At 46.0% G+C, this 15,119-nt stretch overlaps 1 protein-coding gene across 6 annotated transcripts in view; it reads left to right on the plus strand.

Moving 5' to 3' along the window:
- The window catches only part of TRIO (trio Rho guanine nucleotide exchange factor), a 357,996-nt gene that overhangs the window by 161,298 nt on the left and 181,579 nt on the right, over window positions 1-15,119 (plus strand). For all 6 annotated transcript variants that reach the window (XR_009257727.1, XM_058715900.1, XM_058715891.1 and 3 more), the window contains exon 9: window positions 9,224-9,454. Coding sequence is in view for 5 of the 6 variants with exons in the window: in XM_058715900.1 (XP_058571883.1) it covers window positions 9,224-9,454 (231 nt within the window). In the remaining variant the exon portion in view is untranslated. The remainder of the gene's footprint in view (window positions 1-9,223; window positions 9,455-15,119) is intronic.

Raw genomic sequence — 15,119 nt, forward strand, 5'->3', positions numbered from 1 at the left:
ACCGACTTTCCCCTCCCTTCCATCCCCCATCAATCTTCAGTTTGTTCTCAGTATTTAAGAGTCTCTTATGGTTTGCTTCTCTCTCTCTCTTTCTAGAACACTTTACCCCCTTCCCCTCCCCCATGGTTTTCCGTTAAGTTTCTCAGGATCCACGTATGACTGAAAGTATGGTATCTGTCTTTCTCTGACTGACTTATTTCACTTAGCATTATTTTGGGAGCAAGCAGAAGCGAGGGAGGGGCAGAGAGAGAGGGAGAGAGAAAACCCCAAGCAGGCTCCGCACTGTCAGTGCACAGCCTGATGCAGGGCTCAGATCCACAGATAATGAGAACATGACCTGAGCTGAAGCCGGTCGCTCAACTGACTGAGCTACCTAGGTGCCCCGGGAAGGGATGCTTTTGATTTTTTTTTTTTTTTTTTAAGTTTATTTATCTTGAGAGAGAGAGTGGAGGAGCAGGGGAAGGGCAGAGAGAGAGAGGGAGAGAATCTGAAGCGGGCTCCACCCTTTAAGCGCTGGGCCTGATGTGGAGCTCGAACTCATAACTGTGAGATCATGACCTGAACCGAAACCAAGAGTCGGATGCTTAACCAGCTGAGCCACCCAGGCTCCCCAGAATGCTTTTGATTCTAAAGGGATTCTTCCTTTCCTTTTTTTTATTTTTTTTTATTTTTATTTTTATTTTTATTTTTATTTTTATTTTTTATTTTTTTTAGTATATGAAATTTATTGTCAGATTGGTTTCCATACAACACCCAGTGCTCATCCCAAAAGGTGCCCTCCTCAATACCCATCACCCACCCTCCCCTCCCTCCCACCCCCCCATCAACCCTCAGTTTGTTCTCAGTTTTTAACAGTCTCTTATGCTTTGGCTCTCTCCCACTCTAACCTCTTTTTTTTTTTTTTTCTTTCCCCTCCCTCATGGGTTTCTGTTAAGTTTCTCAGGATCCACATAAGAGTGAAACCATATGGTATCTGTCTTTCTCTGTATGGCTTATTTCACTTAGCATCACACTCTCCAGTTCCATCCACGTTGCTACAAAAGGCCATATTTCATTCTTTCTCATTGCCACGTAGTATTCCACTGTGTATATAAACCACAATTTCTTTATCCATTCATCAGTTGATGGACATTTAGGCTCTTTCCATAATTTGGCTATTGTTGAGAGTGCTGCTATACACATTGGGGTACAAGTGCCCCTCTGCATCAGTACTCCTGTATCCCTTGGGTAAATTCCTAGCAGTGCTATTGCTGGGTCATAGGGTAGGTCTATTGTTAATTTTCTGAGGAACCTCCACACTGCTTTCCAGAGCGGCTGCACCAATTTGCATTCCCACCAACAGTGCAAGAGGGTTCCCGTTTCTCCACATCCTCTCCAGCATCTATAGTCTCCTGATTTGTTCATTTTGGCCACTCTGACTGGCATGAGGTGATATCTGAGTGTGGTTTTGATTTGTATTTCCCTGATGAGGAACGACGTTGAACATCCTTTCATGTGCCTGTTGGCCATCTGGATGTCTTCTTTAGAGAAGTGTCTATTCATGTTTTCTGCCCATTTCTTCACTGGGTTATTTGTTTTTCGGGTGTGGAGTTTGGTGAGCTCTTTATAGATTTTGGATACTAGCCCTTTGTCCCATATGTCATTTGCAAATATCTTTTCTCATTCCGTTGGTTGCCTTTTAGTTTTGTTGGTTGTTTCCTTTGCTGTGCAGAAGCTTTTTATCTTCATAAGGTCCCAGTAATTCACTTTTGCTTTTAATTCCCTTGCCTTTGGGGATGTGTCGAGTAAGAGATTGCTACGGCTGAGGTCAGAGAGGTCTTTTCCTGCTTTCTCCTCTAAGGTTTTGATGGTTTCCTGTCTCACATTCAGGTCCTTTATCCATTTTGAGTTTATTTTTGTGAATGGTGTGAGAAAGTGGTCTAGTTTCAACCTTCTGCATGTTGCTGTCCAGTTCTCCCAGCACCATTTGTTAAAGAGACTGTCTTTTTTCCACTGGATGTTCTTTCCTGCTTTGTCAAAGATGAGTTGGCCATACGTTTGTGGGTCTAGTTCTGGGGTTTCTATTCTGTTCCATTGGTCTATGTGTCTGTTTTTGTGCCAGATTCTTCCTTTCCTAAATGAGTGGTTTTCTAACTCAAGTGTGCTGGTTGAAGTACAGCTTCTCATACCCCACCTCTAGAGAGTGTGAATCTCCATCCATATTTAATGGCTTTCCTTACCGATCTGGTGACTCTGATGCAGAGGCTTCACCGACCACACACCGGGAGCTGGCCCTTGCCCTGTTTAAAGAGATGTGGGTCCGCCCAGCAGGCACTCCTCCCGGGGATGTACGTGAGCCCCCCGCCTTGGTGCCGGGTCCTTGAGGAGTTGGGGATGTGAGAACAGGACTCACTCCTCCTTTCTCTCTTCGTTTCACTTTCCCTCCTCCCTCACATAGTCTTTTTTTCAAACAGTGTCTGCAGCTTCTAGTCTCTGATGTCACAAGCTTGCTGCAGGAAATCTTCCCAGCACTTTTTTTTCCAAGACACGAACACCCTGCTTTTCAGTGTTTTAATGAGACCTGTCCCGTGGCATTTCTGTTTGTGATTTCGCAGGAGCAGCGTGCATGTGCCTCATGAACATGCGCTGGTTTCAGCTTGCCGGGTTCGGGGTAAATCTTGTGTGTGGTAGTTGATCACAGCAGAGTGAAGCAATCTAAACATCTGGGATACGCTGGAGTTTTAGAAACAGCATGTACAATCCTCATTTTTCACATCTCGTGTTTAAGCAAGTAAACTCATCAACCACTTTCCCCACAAACTAAAATCATACAGATGACTTTTATCTCCGCATGCCCGTGCCATCACGCAAACCTAAACACTGTTTGAGCTGTGACATAAGAGTGTGGAGTGAGTGCCCGTGCACGTGCGGAAGGTCTTTGCCGCAGCCGTGGGCAGGGATTCCTCGGGCAGGAGGAAGGGAAACGGCCCGTGGGCTTTGCGCCGATCCGCTGTGACTTCAGGATTTCGCTTCCGCATCAGCATCCCAGGTTAGCAGATGTGCTGACTTCAGCGGGGCCTCCTGGAAATGACTGGTTTGCTGCCTGTGAAGCTGGTCGACCTCCTTTTTTAAGGCACCATATACGTGGGTGACGGCATGATTAGTGTTAACAGCGTGTGAGAAAACACAGAACAGCCCGATGAGTCACCTTGATAGTAAACGTACTAAAACCCTGCGTCTGTGCCGCGTGTGGAAGCACGGTGACCTTGCTGTGCGGAAACTTCGGCAAGGGGGGTTGTTGCAGAGCCTCGTTAGGTATCGTGGCACTGCTGTTGGTACGCAGGGTGGTGGAGTCAGCGCTTGGCACTGCGTCAGAGGTGACAGACCTCACGGCAGTCCCTGCTGACCCCCCAGACTTGAAGCCTTGCAAGGGCTTGAAACAGGAGTGGAAACTGTCAGGCTCGAGGGGAAGCTGCGGGACGTCCCTGTTCTGTGCACACATCTGACTCCACTAACTGGGCTGCTCCAGTGGTTTCCTGTTTTTAGCTTTCTTTTTAATGTTTGTTTGTTTGTTTGTTTGTTTGTTTATTTATTTATTTATTTATTTATTTATTTATTTATTTTGAGAGCGAGAGAGCTCACGAGAGCGAGCTGGAGAGGGGCAGAGAGAGAGAATCCCAAGCAGGCTTCGAGCTGTCAGCACGGAGCCCAGTGTGGCTGGAACCCCCGAACTGTGAGATCGTGGTCTGAGCCGAAGTCAAGAGTCAGATGCTTAACAGACTGAGCCACCCAGGCGCCCCTCCTGTTTTCATCTTATTTTGATGTTTCCTTCCTGATAATCCCATGTAGACATATCACAGAATCGAACATGGTTAGAATGACCTAGTTTTGAGTAAGAAACCTAAAAGTTGAAGGAACTAGAAACCTGCTTTTAGAGGAATATCCTAAGAACTTTGTCTGGAGAAGGACCAGCATCAGAGGGGAGCCAAGTAATCTGAAGGCAAGAATGTTGCCCTTTCTCTATCAGGTGGCCTTCCTGACCCCTGGGAAAATGCCACTGCCAGTGCAGGACCTTCAGAAAGTCATTGGCCTCTGTTCTTGGTAGTGTAGCCATCCTAAGACAGGTGTAACCTCCTGACTCAGAAAGGAAGTGTTCCTGTTTGCTCGAGGGACATCAGCCACAGCTACATGACCCGCTGACCCGTGGTCGCTCTGTCCTGTTTCATCAGAACTTCGATTTCAGAACCATTTCTGCCAGAGTTGGAGAGGAAAGTGGTGGCCGTGAAGCCGTCCCCAGGCTTAGCATGGAGGTGTGCTCCGGGCTGGCCACGGCAGGCCCGGCCCTGCAAAGCCAATCAGAACAACTCGTGTTGCTTTGAGTGGATGCAAATGGTGCAGCTTGTTTGTTTCATGCAAGTTTTGAAGAAGGACCTCCCCTTCTTCGTGACCTGCTAAGTGTAGTCCTTTCTGATGGTGCCTTTATATATTGTGTATTTTGCTTAATTGGGTTATTCCTGGGGAACGACACTTCCTAGCACTTCTTTCTACATCTACAATCCCACATTTGGACCTATTGACATATTGTAGGTCATAGGTGGTCTTTGAGTGGTGGTGGTTTTTGCAACCATAAGCAATGATCAGTAGGTACTGTTCCCTTTCCTTAGATCAGAACAGTATTCTTACTTTGGGCACGTGAAGAAGATTCCGCTGGCGACCCTTTGCTCTAATCTGATTCATGGGAAATCAGAGCTCCAAGTATCAGAGATAAGAATAGGCTGGTCTCTGTGAGTTTTGGTGGAAACTTTTTTAGAGTGGCACACAGAAATCCAGATCTTACCAGTCTTAGAAATCTAATGTGTAGTTTGATTAAAAGTAAATATCCAAGAACCAGACCATTATTCTAGATTTTAAACAGTTAAGACTTTTCATTTTTCTTAACTCATTTAGTTATTAGAGCATATTAGTTCATATACTTAAGGCACATTACTATATCTTCTGCTACCCGTCAAATCCCTGAGTGCTGTATTCCAAGAAAAAGAGCAGAACCTGAAAAAAAATGAGCCAGTTTGATTTGTTCATAAATCTACAGGAGAGAAATCCTGCGTTTTGATAATAAAGGTCGATTTTCTTTTTCGTAGGTGTTGTCCCTTTGTGGGATGGGGTTTGCGTGAAAGCTAGAAAAACCTTTTTAAACCAAACCTATGTAGCACATTGACTCGCCTGGTTCTGTGGTAGGAAGTCTGGAACTGTACGACATACCATGAATGTAGTTGCTTGTTTCAGTCCTTAAACCATGTAGGAATTTTTGGGCAGCAATATAGTCTTCAGTGTGTTGTTACTTCTCTTCTGGTTATTCTGTACCATTTACAAGCCTTTATTTCTATGCAGTAGAATAGCAGCTTCAGAAAATTCTGGCGTACTTTTCCCTACGTAATACTACCGTACTCCTGAAGACAGACATTTTGCCAGAAGTCACTGAAATAGAGATGGAGTCCTTTATGTGCTTGAATAATGTCTTTTAAATTGAAAAATGAATAAACGCTCCACTGAAATGAAATAGAATTGTCTCTGGAAGGTGTGTCGGAGGAATGCTACGTAGAGCTTGTGTTGGACTGGAGCGCTCTCTGGTCTTGGTGGGGGTAAGAGGTGTTTTCTTGCCTAGAAGCTTTCTGCCGCTTCTGTCTCCACCACTGGCTGTGCCAGCAGTGGCCCTGACGCCGACACTTTAATCCCTGCTTAGGGATTCCCAGAAGGCGGAGTTTTGCGTAATAAGTAGTCTTCTGTTAAGTAAGGTATTTGTGTGTTCCCGTTTTGGGTATGTACTCCTCCGTCTCCCACCACCCCTCCATCCTGAGGAAGCCCAGTAATACCTGCTCTGGACCTCTGGTAAACATCACAAAGACACCTGAGGAAACACTGATTCTTTGGAATATTCTTGCTCAGATGATTTATTTATTCACAGTAGTGGAATATTAATGGTGTCACATGAATGCCTGTGGACGCTTGGTGAAGGCTGAGAATCCATTTGTCATTTTGTATTTCTGGTGTATGATCCAGAACAACAGCTTAAGATGAGAAGTTTGCTTTCTGCCCCTGTAGAAGTCCCAGGGCTGGCATTCCAAGGCTGGTGCAGTAGCTCTGTTGGAACGAGATCTCTGGATCCTTTTGTCTTTTTCTTTTGCCTCTCTTAGCAGGTGGGCTGCTGTCCTTAAGCCTCCCTCAAGGTTAGTAATAGATGCTGCAGCTCCAGCCATCTTCACCAAGTTCTTGGCAGCAGGGAGGAAAAAGAGGCAAAGAAGAATGAGCACACTCCACCTCCTAAATATCTTTCTTTCCTCGAAGCCCCCTCAACGGTTTTTACTTCTGTATATTAGCCACTCCTATTTGTAGGCAAGGCTGGGAAGTGCAGTGTTATAGCTGGGGTTTGGCCATTCCTGACTATTGGGGATTGGCTGTCAAGGAGGGGCCATTGGACTTCGAGGAGGCAGCTATCAGTTTCTGCCATGCCTCTGATCTAGATCTTTCTAAAACATGTCATACCAGATCATATGCTCTGTATGTTTCTTGACTTATGTTTATTATAAGGGGTAAAACTTAGAGGAAATACGTATAAGGAATTCTTGCTGGCCTCTGTAGAATGTGAAATGTGACTTTTGAGGTACTGATTTTCAGTCCTAAGAGAAGCTGCACCCCCAAAGATTAGCAAAACATCTTCTGATGCCAGCTGGAATAAAATGTATGAATAATCTATCTTCAAATAAGATTTATGTGTGTGTGTTATATAAATCACATATATGCTACAATATCAATTAGAGACAAAGGTACTTTGTAATAAAATGTCTTTTAGTCTATAAATGCCTAAGTACATGCACAATAGAAGAAGAAATTAGATATTCGGATTGTTATCTATGCTGGCCATAGATAAAAAACTGTTGTGAATATAGCAAATGTAGACTGGACACATGTTATACTGGAAACTACAATATTGGCATTATCGCGCTATAACTTTGGAATGGTAAGCGACTTTTATAAAGTTCCAAAGAAAACCAAGCATTGCCTATTAACGTGATTTGCTTTGATCAACATGGTATTGCATTCCTGGAAAAATCAGTGTATGTTAGAGTGGTCCAAAAAAGAAGAAGAAGGAGAAGGAGGAGGAGGAGGAAGAGGAGAAGAAAGAAGAAGGAGGAGAAGAAAGGACCTTCATGAGTATATGTTAAATGGAGCCTAGCCCCGATAATGAGTGGGACAGGTCTTCATTTAGAGGTGACATCCTGCCTCTCTGGATCCTTCACAATGAGTCCCTTCCTCGAAATCCATCATGGTGCCTCCCTCTCCGAAGTCATTGTATCAAAAATGTCCATGCAAGTTTTAGTGACTCCTGGGGCTGGGGACAAAGGCCTGTTTTTAGAAGACTTACATTACCAGTTTTTGTTTTTACATGTGCCTGATACTAAGTGGTTTAGTTGGTTCTTTTTTACCTGTCATCTTTGGTTATGTCTCGTTGACTGGTTTCTGCTGAAGTTTTGCTATCTTGATACGTAGATCAGTTTCACTCTATGAAGGCTGACAACCGGCCTTCATGAGGAATAGTTAGCACCTCCAGCCGAGGTCTCAAAATCAGGTCTTAGAAATCAAACACGTTTCCATTCCAGCACAACTTGTAAGCGGATGAAAGGAAATTCGTAGGCCTCATGCTGGCCACCTGTTCTGGGTGGCCAGGAGCTTCCTGTGTGGGTCTGTCCCATCTACCTCCTCCTTTGAACCCTGCTTGTATCTGTTAACAAAGCTCTGGTCTGCTGCTTCTCCTAGTAGAAACCATTGAGGCTTTCAGATTCAGAAGTATCTGAGCAGAGAGACCATGCTGATGAGGACTTACGTGAAAAACCCCCTGAATCACAGCCTTGTTACTTCGTGTGCCGTGTGTCCTTCTTACTGTCTGATCTCATATTTTTTCTACGACATCGGACATAGTCATTCATAAGTCTTAAGAACCACTTAAATTTGAAAAATACATGGTGCTTTTCTTTCCACATTCCAGTTTTATGTTTGCTTATTTCCTTTGTTTGTCTGAATGCTTTCACTTAATTGTAATTTGGTAGTTAGCTGCCATAATATAGAAATAACATTGAAATCCCTTTTAAAAATAGCATTTTAATTAAAATATCTTTTAAGCTCATGAATCAAATAAAAACAGCATTTTAAAAGTTTTATTCTGGGGGCGCCTGGGTGGCTCAGTCGGTTGGGCGTCCGACTTCGGCTCAGGTCATGATCTCGCGGTCCGTGAGTTCGAGCCCCGCATCGGGCTCTGTGCTGACAGCTCAGGGCCTGGAGCCTGTTTTGGATTCTGTGTCTCTCTCTCTATCTGACCTTCCCCCATTCATGCTCTGTCTCTCTCTGTCTCAAAAATGAATAAACGTTAAAAAAAAATAATAAAAGTTTTATTCTGTGAAGAAAATTGCTATCCAGCTACGTCAGAAAGTTTACATATTTTTTGGGGCGCCTGGGTGGCGCAGTCGGTTAAGCGTCCGACTTCAGCCAGGTCACGATCTCACGGTCTGTGAGTTCGAGCCCCGCGTCAGGCTCTGGGCTGATGGCTCAGAGCCTGGAGCCTGTTTCCGATTCTGTGTCTCCCTCTCTCTCTGCCCCTCCCCCATTCATGCTCTGTCTCTCTCTGTCCCAAAAATAAATAAACGTTGAAGAAAAAAAAAAAAAATTAAAAAAAAAAAAAAAGAAAGTTTACATATTTTTTGCCAAGGGCTAGATTATGGATAAATCTTTTTAACTGAAGTTTCAAGATTCTGTGTTAAAACTTTGCTTGACTGTGATTGTTTAATTCTAACATAACCTCTCAAGAGAAAATTACTACTTTAAAATTTTAATTTCGAGATAACCCAGCAATGCAATTTACATCAACTGACTTATACCATTTAAGGCAAAATACTATGTTTATTCATCAAGAATGGCATCTCCTAGAACGTTGTATGAAAATGACCATTCTTTTATGTTAAGTCCGTGTTCCACCACGTTTGGTCCTGCAGCATCATCGTTGCAGGACTGATGGATTTACTTTAAATTTTATTTTGTTCTGTACAAAACACACCAGTGAGTAACACGACGGTCTGTCTACCTTTGCGTGTGAGCGTACGCGAGGGTGTCCGCACCCGCACCCGGGACGGGGCTGGGCTCGCGGCCCGGGGAAAGCCGCGAACCTCGGATAATCGCCCGTGTGTTTCGTGGGCAGGTGAGCCAGGACGGGAAGTCGCTCCTGGACAAGCTCCAGCGGCCGCTGACTCCCGGCAGCTCCGACTCCCTGACGGCCTCCGCCAACTACTCCAAGGCGGTGCACCACGTCCTCGACGTCATCCACGAGGTGCTGCACCACCAGCGGCAGCTCGAAAACATCTGGCAGCACCGCAAGGTCCGGCTCCACCAGCGGCTGCAGCTGTGTGTCTTCCAGCAGGACGTGCAGCAGGTCAGTTTCAGGTCGTGCTCTTCCGCGTGGGGGGACACGTGGGGGACTCCCCGCGAGCGCACGTCCTGCTGGGCGTGTCCGTGCTGACAGAGTGCCGAGCCGCTACAGACGGGAGGTGGAAGGAAAAGGGTGCACGCCGCCGCTTTTCTGCCCACGAGCGGCCGTGGTTTTGAGGAGGCTCGCTCGGGCTTCTGCCAGCCACCGTCTGACATCCGCAGAACGTGCGAGGTGGGGCGGGGCCTGGGCTGGAGACTCCCAGGGGTGTTCTCGAAACAGGTCATTTCCAGTTCCTTTTATTTGTGAGAGTAATGCCGGTGGCGCTTACACCCGGATGCCGGCACGGTTGAGGATTTGTCCGCTCTCTGATAACCTAGGCAGAAAGCTAACGGTGCCTCTCTTCCCGCTTGGTAGATGGTGCGCTCCAAGGTACACAGTATGTGCTCAATAAATAGTTGTCTAGTTGAGGGAAAGTGGAGTTTTAGGACTGTTAATTTCTAAGCAGTTTTCACCTTTTTTGTTGTTATTATTACAAAAATAACAGTAAGTCTAGTCCCCACACTGGTTGTGCCCTTGTTGTGAAGTAAAGAGGATTGTGCTGCTTCCAGGGTTTTGAGAGTTAAAGCTGTGGTAGCATATAAAATATGATACGGCTTTAGAGACGAACAAGATAAACGCTGTGTCCTTGCCCTAAAACAGAGGGAAGCCAGGGTGTGGATGAGGTGTGGCCCCGGGGGGTGAGGACTTCGGAGGCAAGCGAGGAAGCCTGTGGCATTCAGCGGAGTTGGTGTGATGCCACAGCGATGGGTCTGGAGCAAAACCTCTCTCTCTTCCCTGGGCCCCCGGGAGCGTTGCTCAGACACATACAGGCTCAGCTTTCGCTCTTCCCAAGCATCGTCCGAAGGCCAGTGGGCTGAGGTTGTGGAAAGTCGTGCTGTGTTCTCATGAACACGTAGATTCTCCATGTTTTATTGACCATCATTCTTCATGTCTTGTGAGTCTGGTGAGTTCAGAATACTTTCAATTGCTCTATAATTGAAAATTTTCACATACAACACTTTGATTCCACTTATGGGTTTTGAGTTCCCTGAAGATTGCATATACCAAGTCTCAGAAACGATCACTTTGATGTTATTCATGCTTCTTGCCAGTGTTATTTTAATCAAAGAGGATAATTGCCAGGGAAAGAATTTAGAGCAAGGAGTGAATAGGGAGGAGTCAATGTCAGGGACTTTTTTGTGCGAACTGAGGTGCTGTGGTCAAAGCATAAATATTAGCTTCTCCTAGTTGTTTAAAAACATTCACCTACCGTGAAATGTTAATAGTTTAAATGTAATCATTAAAGGATTTTCCCCACTCACCTCTCCGTCCCTTGGATCAGGTATTCGTTACCCATCCATGGACCAACATACCTTCCCTGAAGCAGCCCCAGGGGCTCTCCCTCCCACGTCATCCCCAGCTCTGGAGGCTCCGTGGGGCACCAGGCACCTGAGAATAGGCCCCTGGACGGTTTATGGTGGGGGATTTGGGAGGCCCCTTTGGGAAGAGGCTGAGGAGTGTAGCCATCTGATTCGGCACCAAGTACCTGATGCCCTTGAATCTGAAAACAGCAAACATTAAATCTTCTATGTAGAAAGGTAATTATGATAATTACGAGACCAGTTCTTTAAGCTAGATTTTTTTCCCTCCAGCGTCAGTAGATTGGGTTGGATGTCAGCAGGGGAAAGTGTTTTGCAATACACATAAGGCATATGTGGTCCTATTAGCGTTCCATAGAAAATAGATAATTGCTCTTTAAGGGAAACGTTCTTTTGATAAAATGATCTGGAATGGTCTGGACTTGTTATGCAAACAGGAAATTGCTGTGTAGGCTTGACTTGTGGAGCACGAAATAGAGTTGATAAGATTAAGCAAAGCAAGCACTTTTACCTGGAAGGAGTTGTATGATGTCAGAACCAGAAATGTGTTTCTGAAATTCCAGCAGTTACAACACGTGGACATTGTTGCTATATTGAGCAAACAGTAGGAGAGGTAAGCTGAGAATAAATGGGAAAAAAATAGTAGTCCTTTAGAAGACGTTGTCAGCAGAAGGTAAATGTGTAAAGATGAAAAACGAAATCCGTAAAAGCATAAGCCAGTTAGATACCACAAGTGGTTTTTGCCTGGTTGTTTTGAGTGATGAAAAAGCATCTGTAAATACTGCTGAGAGATAAAAAGAGCAGCGAACTGCACAATAGGTGTGGAATGATGCTATCTTTTTATGGAAACAATCCTCTACAACAACCCTCTGAAAGAGTTTGGAAAATATTTGAAACAGAAACCAGACTGTCAACAGCGTGTTCTCAAGGAAGGGCAGGGGGACAGTGGGCATGGGGAGTTTGGTCTTTAAAACATGAATAATTTTGGGACAGTGGCTAGCTGTTTTTGTAATAAGCCAAGGGAATTGGGTAATTCCTGTATGGAAGGTGTTTCAGGTACCCAGGCACCGAGGTGTGGGGAGGTGAAGCTACCGTAGCCTGGCCCCCACCACTTGTCCAGTCAGAGAATGGAGGAGAGGGCTGGGGTGAGGTCAGATGCCCATGCTAGCTGCTGACAGGGAGAAACCTTTGTCATTATTAACCTAAAAATAAAAGAAGGGGCACCTGGGTGGCTCAGTCGGTCGAGCGTCTGGCTCTTGATTTTGGCTCAGGTCACGATCCCAGGGTATCCAGCCTCACATCAGGCCCCACATCACTGAGTGGGGAGCCTGCTTAAGGTTCTCTCTCTCTCTCTTTCTCTCTCTCTCTCTCTCTTTCCTTTTCCCGCTGCCCCTGTCCCCACTCACGCTCTCTCAGTCTCTCTAAAAATTAAATGAAAAATGAAATCAGTACTCGGCCACATTTCACAGTGATCAAGTAACACATGTATTCTGTCGCCTCACGTTTCCCATTAGAGTGACAGTCAGGATGGTTGGTTGATGGATGGTTGTGTTACTGCTGACCAGTGTTCTTAAGTTTGCTCTAAGCAAGGTCGTTTTTGCTGTGTTTGTTCAAATGGGATGTTGCTTGTGGAAGGATGTGGTGTGCTCTCAGCCTCCTTGTCCTGCTCACTGTCACCCCGCCTGCCTTTTGGATTGGTGCCATTTAGCGACTCCAACAAGTTGGATGAGGTGAATGGGCCCAGAACTTTCCTGAAGCAGGCTGTCCTCCCCAAAGAGGCCCCTGAGGTGGAGACATCTCCTAAAAAACTGCCTGTCCCCGTCCACGTGGTCAGTAGCCCTTTCTGTGTGTGAGCATTACCCCCTCTGAGTTATTTCTTGGGAGAACTCCCTGCAGGTTGATGTGGGGCCATTAGTGAATATTCTGAGAAAACGATGAAGCAAATCTAGTCTCTTCTGGATTCTTGTCATCCGCATTTCATTCTTCTTTTCAAAATCTCTTAATCTAACATGTGACACTCAGAGATACAGAGGTAACTGCTGGATGGGTTGAAGCTCCTTTTCTTGAGGAATCGTAGTCCAGTGAGAGCCGACCATTTGGTAGCCTGATAAATCATATCGTAGCGTGCTCAGATTTAGTGTCGTGTGTCTGGTTATCGTCAGGTGTAATTTTGCTAAGGCGTAAATGTGAGTCCTGCCTACGAAAGTGTTAGCTGGAGTGGGGAGTAAATGCAGCTAGCCACCCTCATGCATGTTATCTGCCTGCCTTGCACTTGCATTTTAAGGGTGAGTGTCTATGCTTTAATGATTCGTGCAGGTGTGGGGGTTCCAGGGAGCTTTGTCCATGTCTGTCTCAAACGTCAAGGGTCCGGCATAGAGGGAAGATGAAGAGTCCTGTAATAGAGATGCGAGTAACCGTTGCCTGGGTACCATGACGGTCTTCACGGGAGAGGTGGGGTTTGAGCTGATCCTTGAAGGATGGGTTAGAAAGTCCGTAGGCTGAGGGTTGGGCAGCGGGAACTGCGGTGAGCTCAGACATGTAGAAGGGCATGGCCTGTGCAGAGAGCAGCCGGGTGTGGGTGGAGTGGAGCGGTGTGGAGGTGTGAGAAGGGGCAGGTGCTGGAAAGGTGACCTCACGATGACAGCGTGGGACTTGTTTCTGTAAGCTGTGGGACGCCGGTGAAGGGATACAGTGGACCTTGGCTGACTGCTGTAAATTGATGCCAGGGCCTGAAGTGACTTGTAAGTGGCCGTGAGGCTTACGCGAGGGACACCTGTGTGTCTTTCCCCTCTTACTGCTCACAGCCACCTGTTGAGCTAATGCTCTCCCCCCTTCACTGAGTTCACAGCAGGAAGGGCCCATGTGCTGTGCACTTGAACTTGATGCTGTGGGCTGTGGGGGGTGGATGACATGATCCTGCATGTGTTAGAAAGATCGGCCTGGTTGCAGTGTGGTGAGCAAGATGGAGGGAGCGAGACTCCAGTTGAGGGACAGGGTAGGTCCTATTGTGGACATCCAAGCAAGTCACGGAGGACTCCCAGCGAGCAGAAGTGTAAAGTCCATGGGCCAGCGATCTGCATTTTATTCACTGGTGTTTCCTAAGTGTCTGGGATACAGTTTGGTATTTGTTGAATGAGTGAATGAGTGGGCAGATGAAGAAACTTAAGGAATTACCCAGTTTTTCTAATTAAAGATTCTTTGGGGTTAAAAGTTTGTTCATTTATTCTGGAACGGGTGAGGATTGGCCTTATATTGGAACCAAGTGATCTAACCAGGAGATCTGCTTGAAGGAGCAGGAGCTTTGCTTGATAGTGAGAACTTGGGAGTGGCTGAGGAAGTACATGGGAATTCTGCTAATGTGGTGAGGTCTCTAGTAAAGATTTTGGCCACTTGAATGCAAAATGGGGATCTTGAATGCAGCAAGGTGGGGAAATCAGGACATGCCATAAAGACAAAGAAAGAGGTTTCAGGTCTGCAGAGAAGCTATTTTACTGGTTTGCCTTGGGTCCTTGGCTGCTATCCTTCTGCCAGTAGAAGCCATCTTATTGTGAAGCTTGACTTAGGAGTTCTTGGTTGGCATCATCTATGGTGGACCTAGCTTTTTTTTTTTTTTTTTTTAATGTTTATAACATTTATTCATTTTTGAGACAGAGAGAGACAGAGCATGAATGGGGGAAGGTCAGAGAGAGAGGGACACACAGAATCTGAAACAGGCTCCAGGCTCTGAGCTGTCAGCGCAAAGCCCGACGCGGGGCTCGAACTCACGGACCGCGAGATCGTGACCTGAGCCGAAGTCGGATGCCCAACCGACTGAGCCACCCAGGCGGCCCCGGTGGACCTAGCTTTTAAGTGAAGGTTTCTGAACCTCATTGTCCTTTGCTCAATAAATTAAGTCAGGAGGCTCGGTTTTTCTCGTCCCACTCACCAGAATCATTGTATAGCCCCAGCTATTTAATATTCTCCTCTGTTTATCTTCCCACGCTCCCAGTTTTGATTGTGGCTCCTGATAAGCATGGTTAGAGGATTGCCATCTTTTCTGAGAGTTTCTCCATTGGAATTAGGGAGTACTGGAGGGTAAGTGTTTGGTTAGGGATCGGGAGCCTGCTGGGGACAGATAGAGCCTGATGCTGATCTTCCTGGTGGGTTTAAAGCCAGCTTTATTACCTTTTGTCATGGTGAACACTGGAGAGACTTGACCTTGAGAGGAATCTTAGTAAGCAAGCTTGGAAGGAGCTTGAAAGCTCAATGGT

The sequence above is a fragment of the Neofelis nebulosa genome, chromosome 1 (genome assembly GCF_028018385.1).
Source record: "Neofelis nebulosa isolate mNeoNeb1 chromosome 1, mNeoNeb1.pri, whole genome shotgun sequence".
Taxonomy (NCBI): Eukaryota; Metazoa; Chordata; class Mammalia; order Carnivora; family Felidae; genus Neofelis; species Neofelis nebulosa.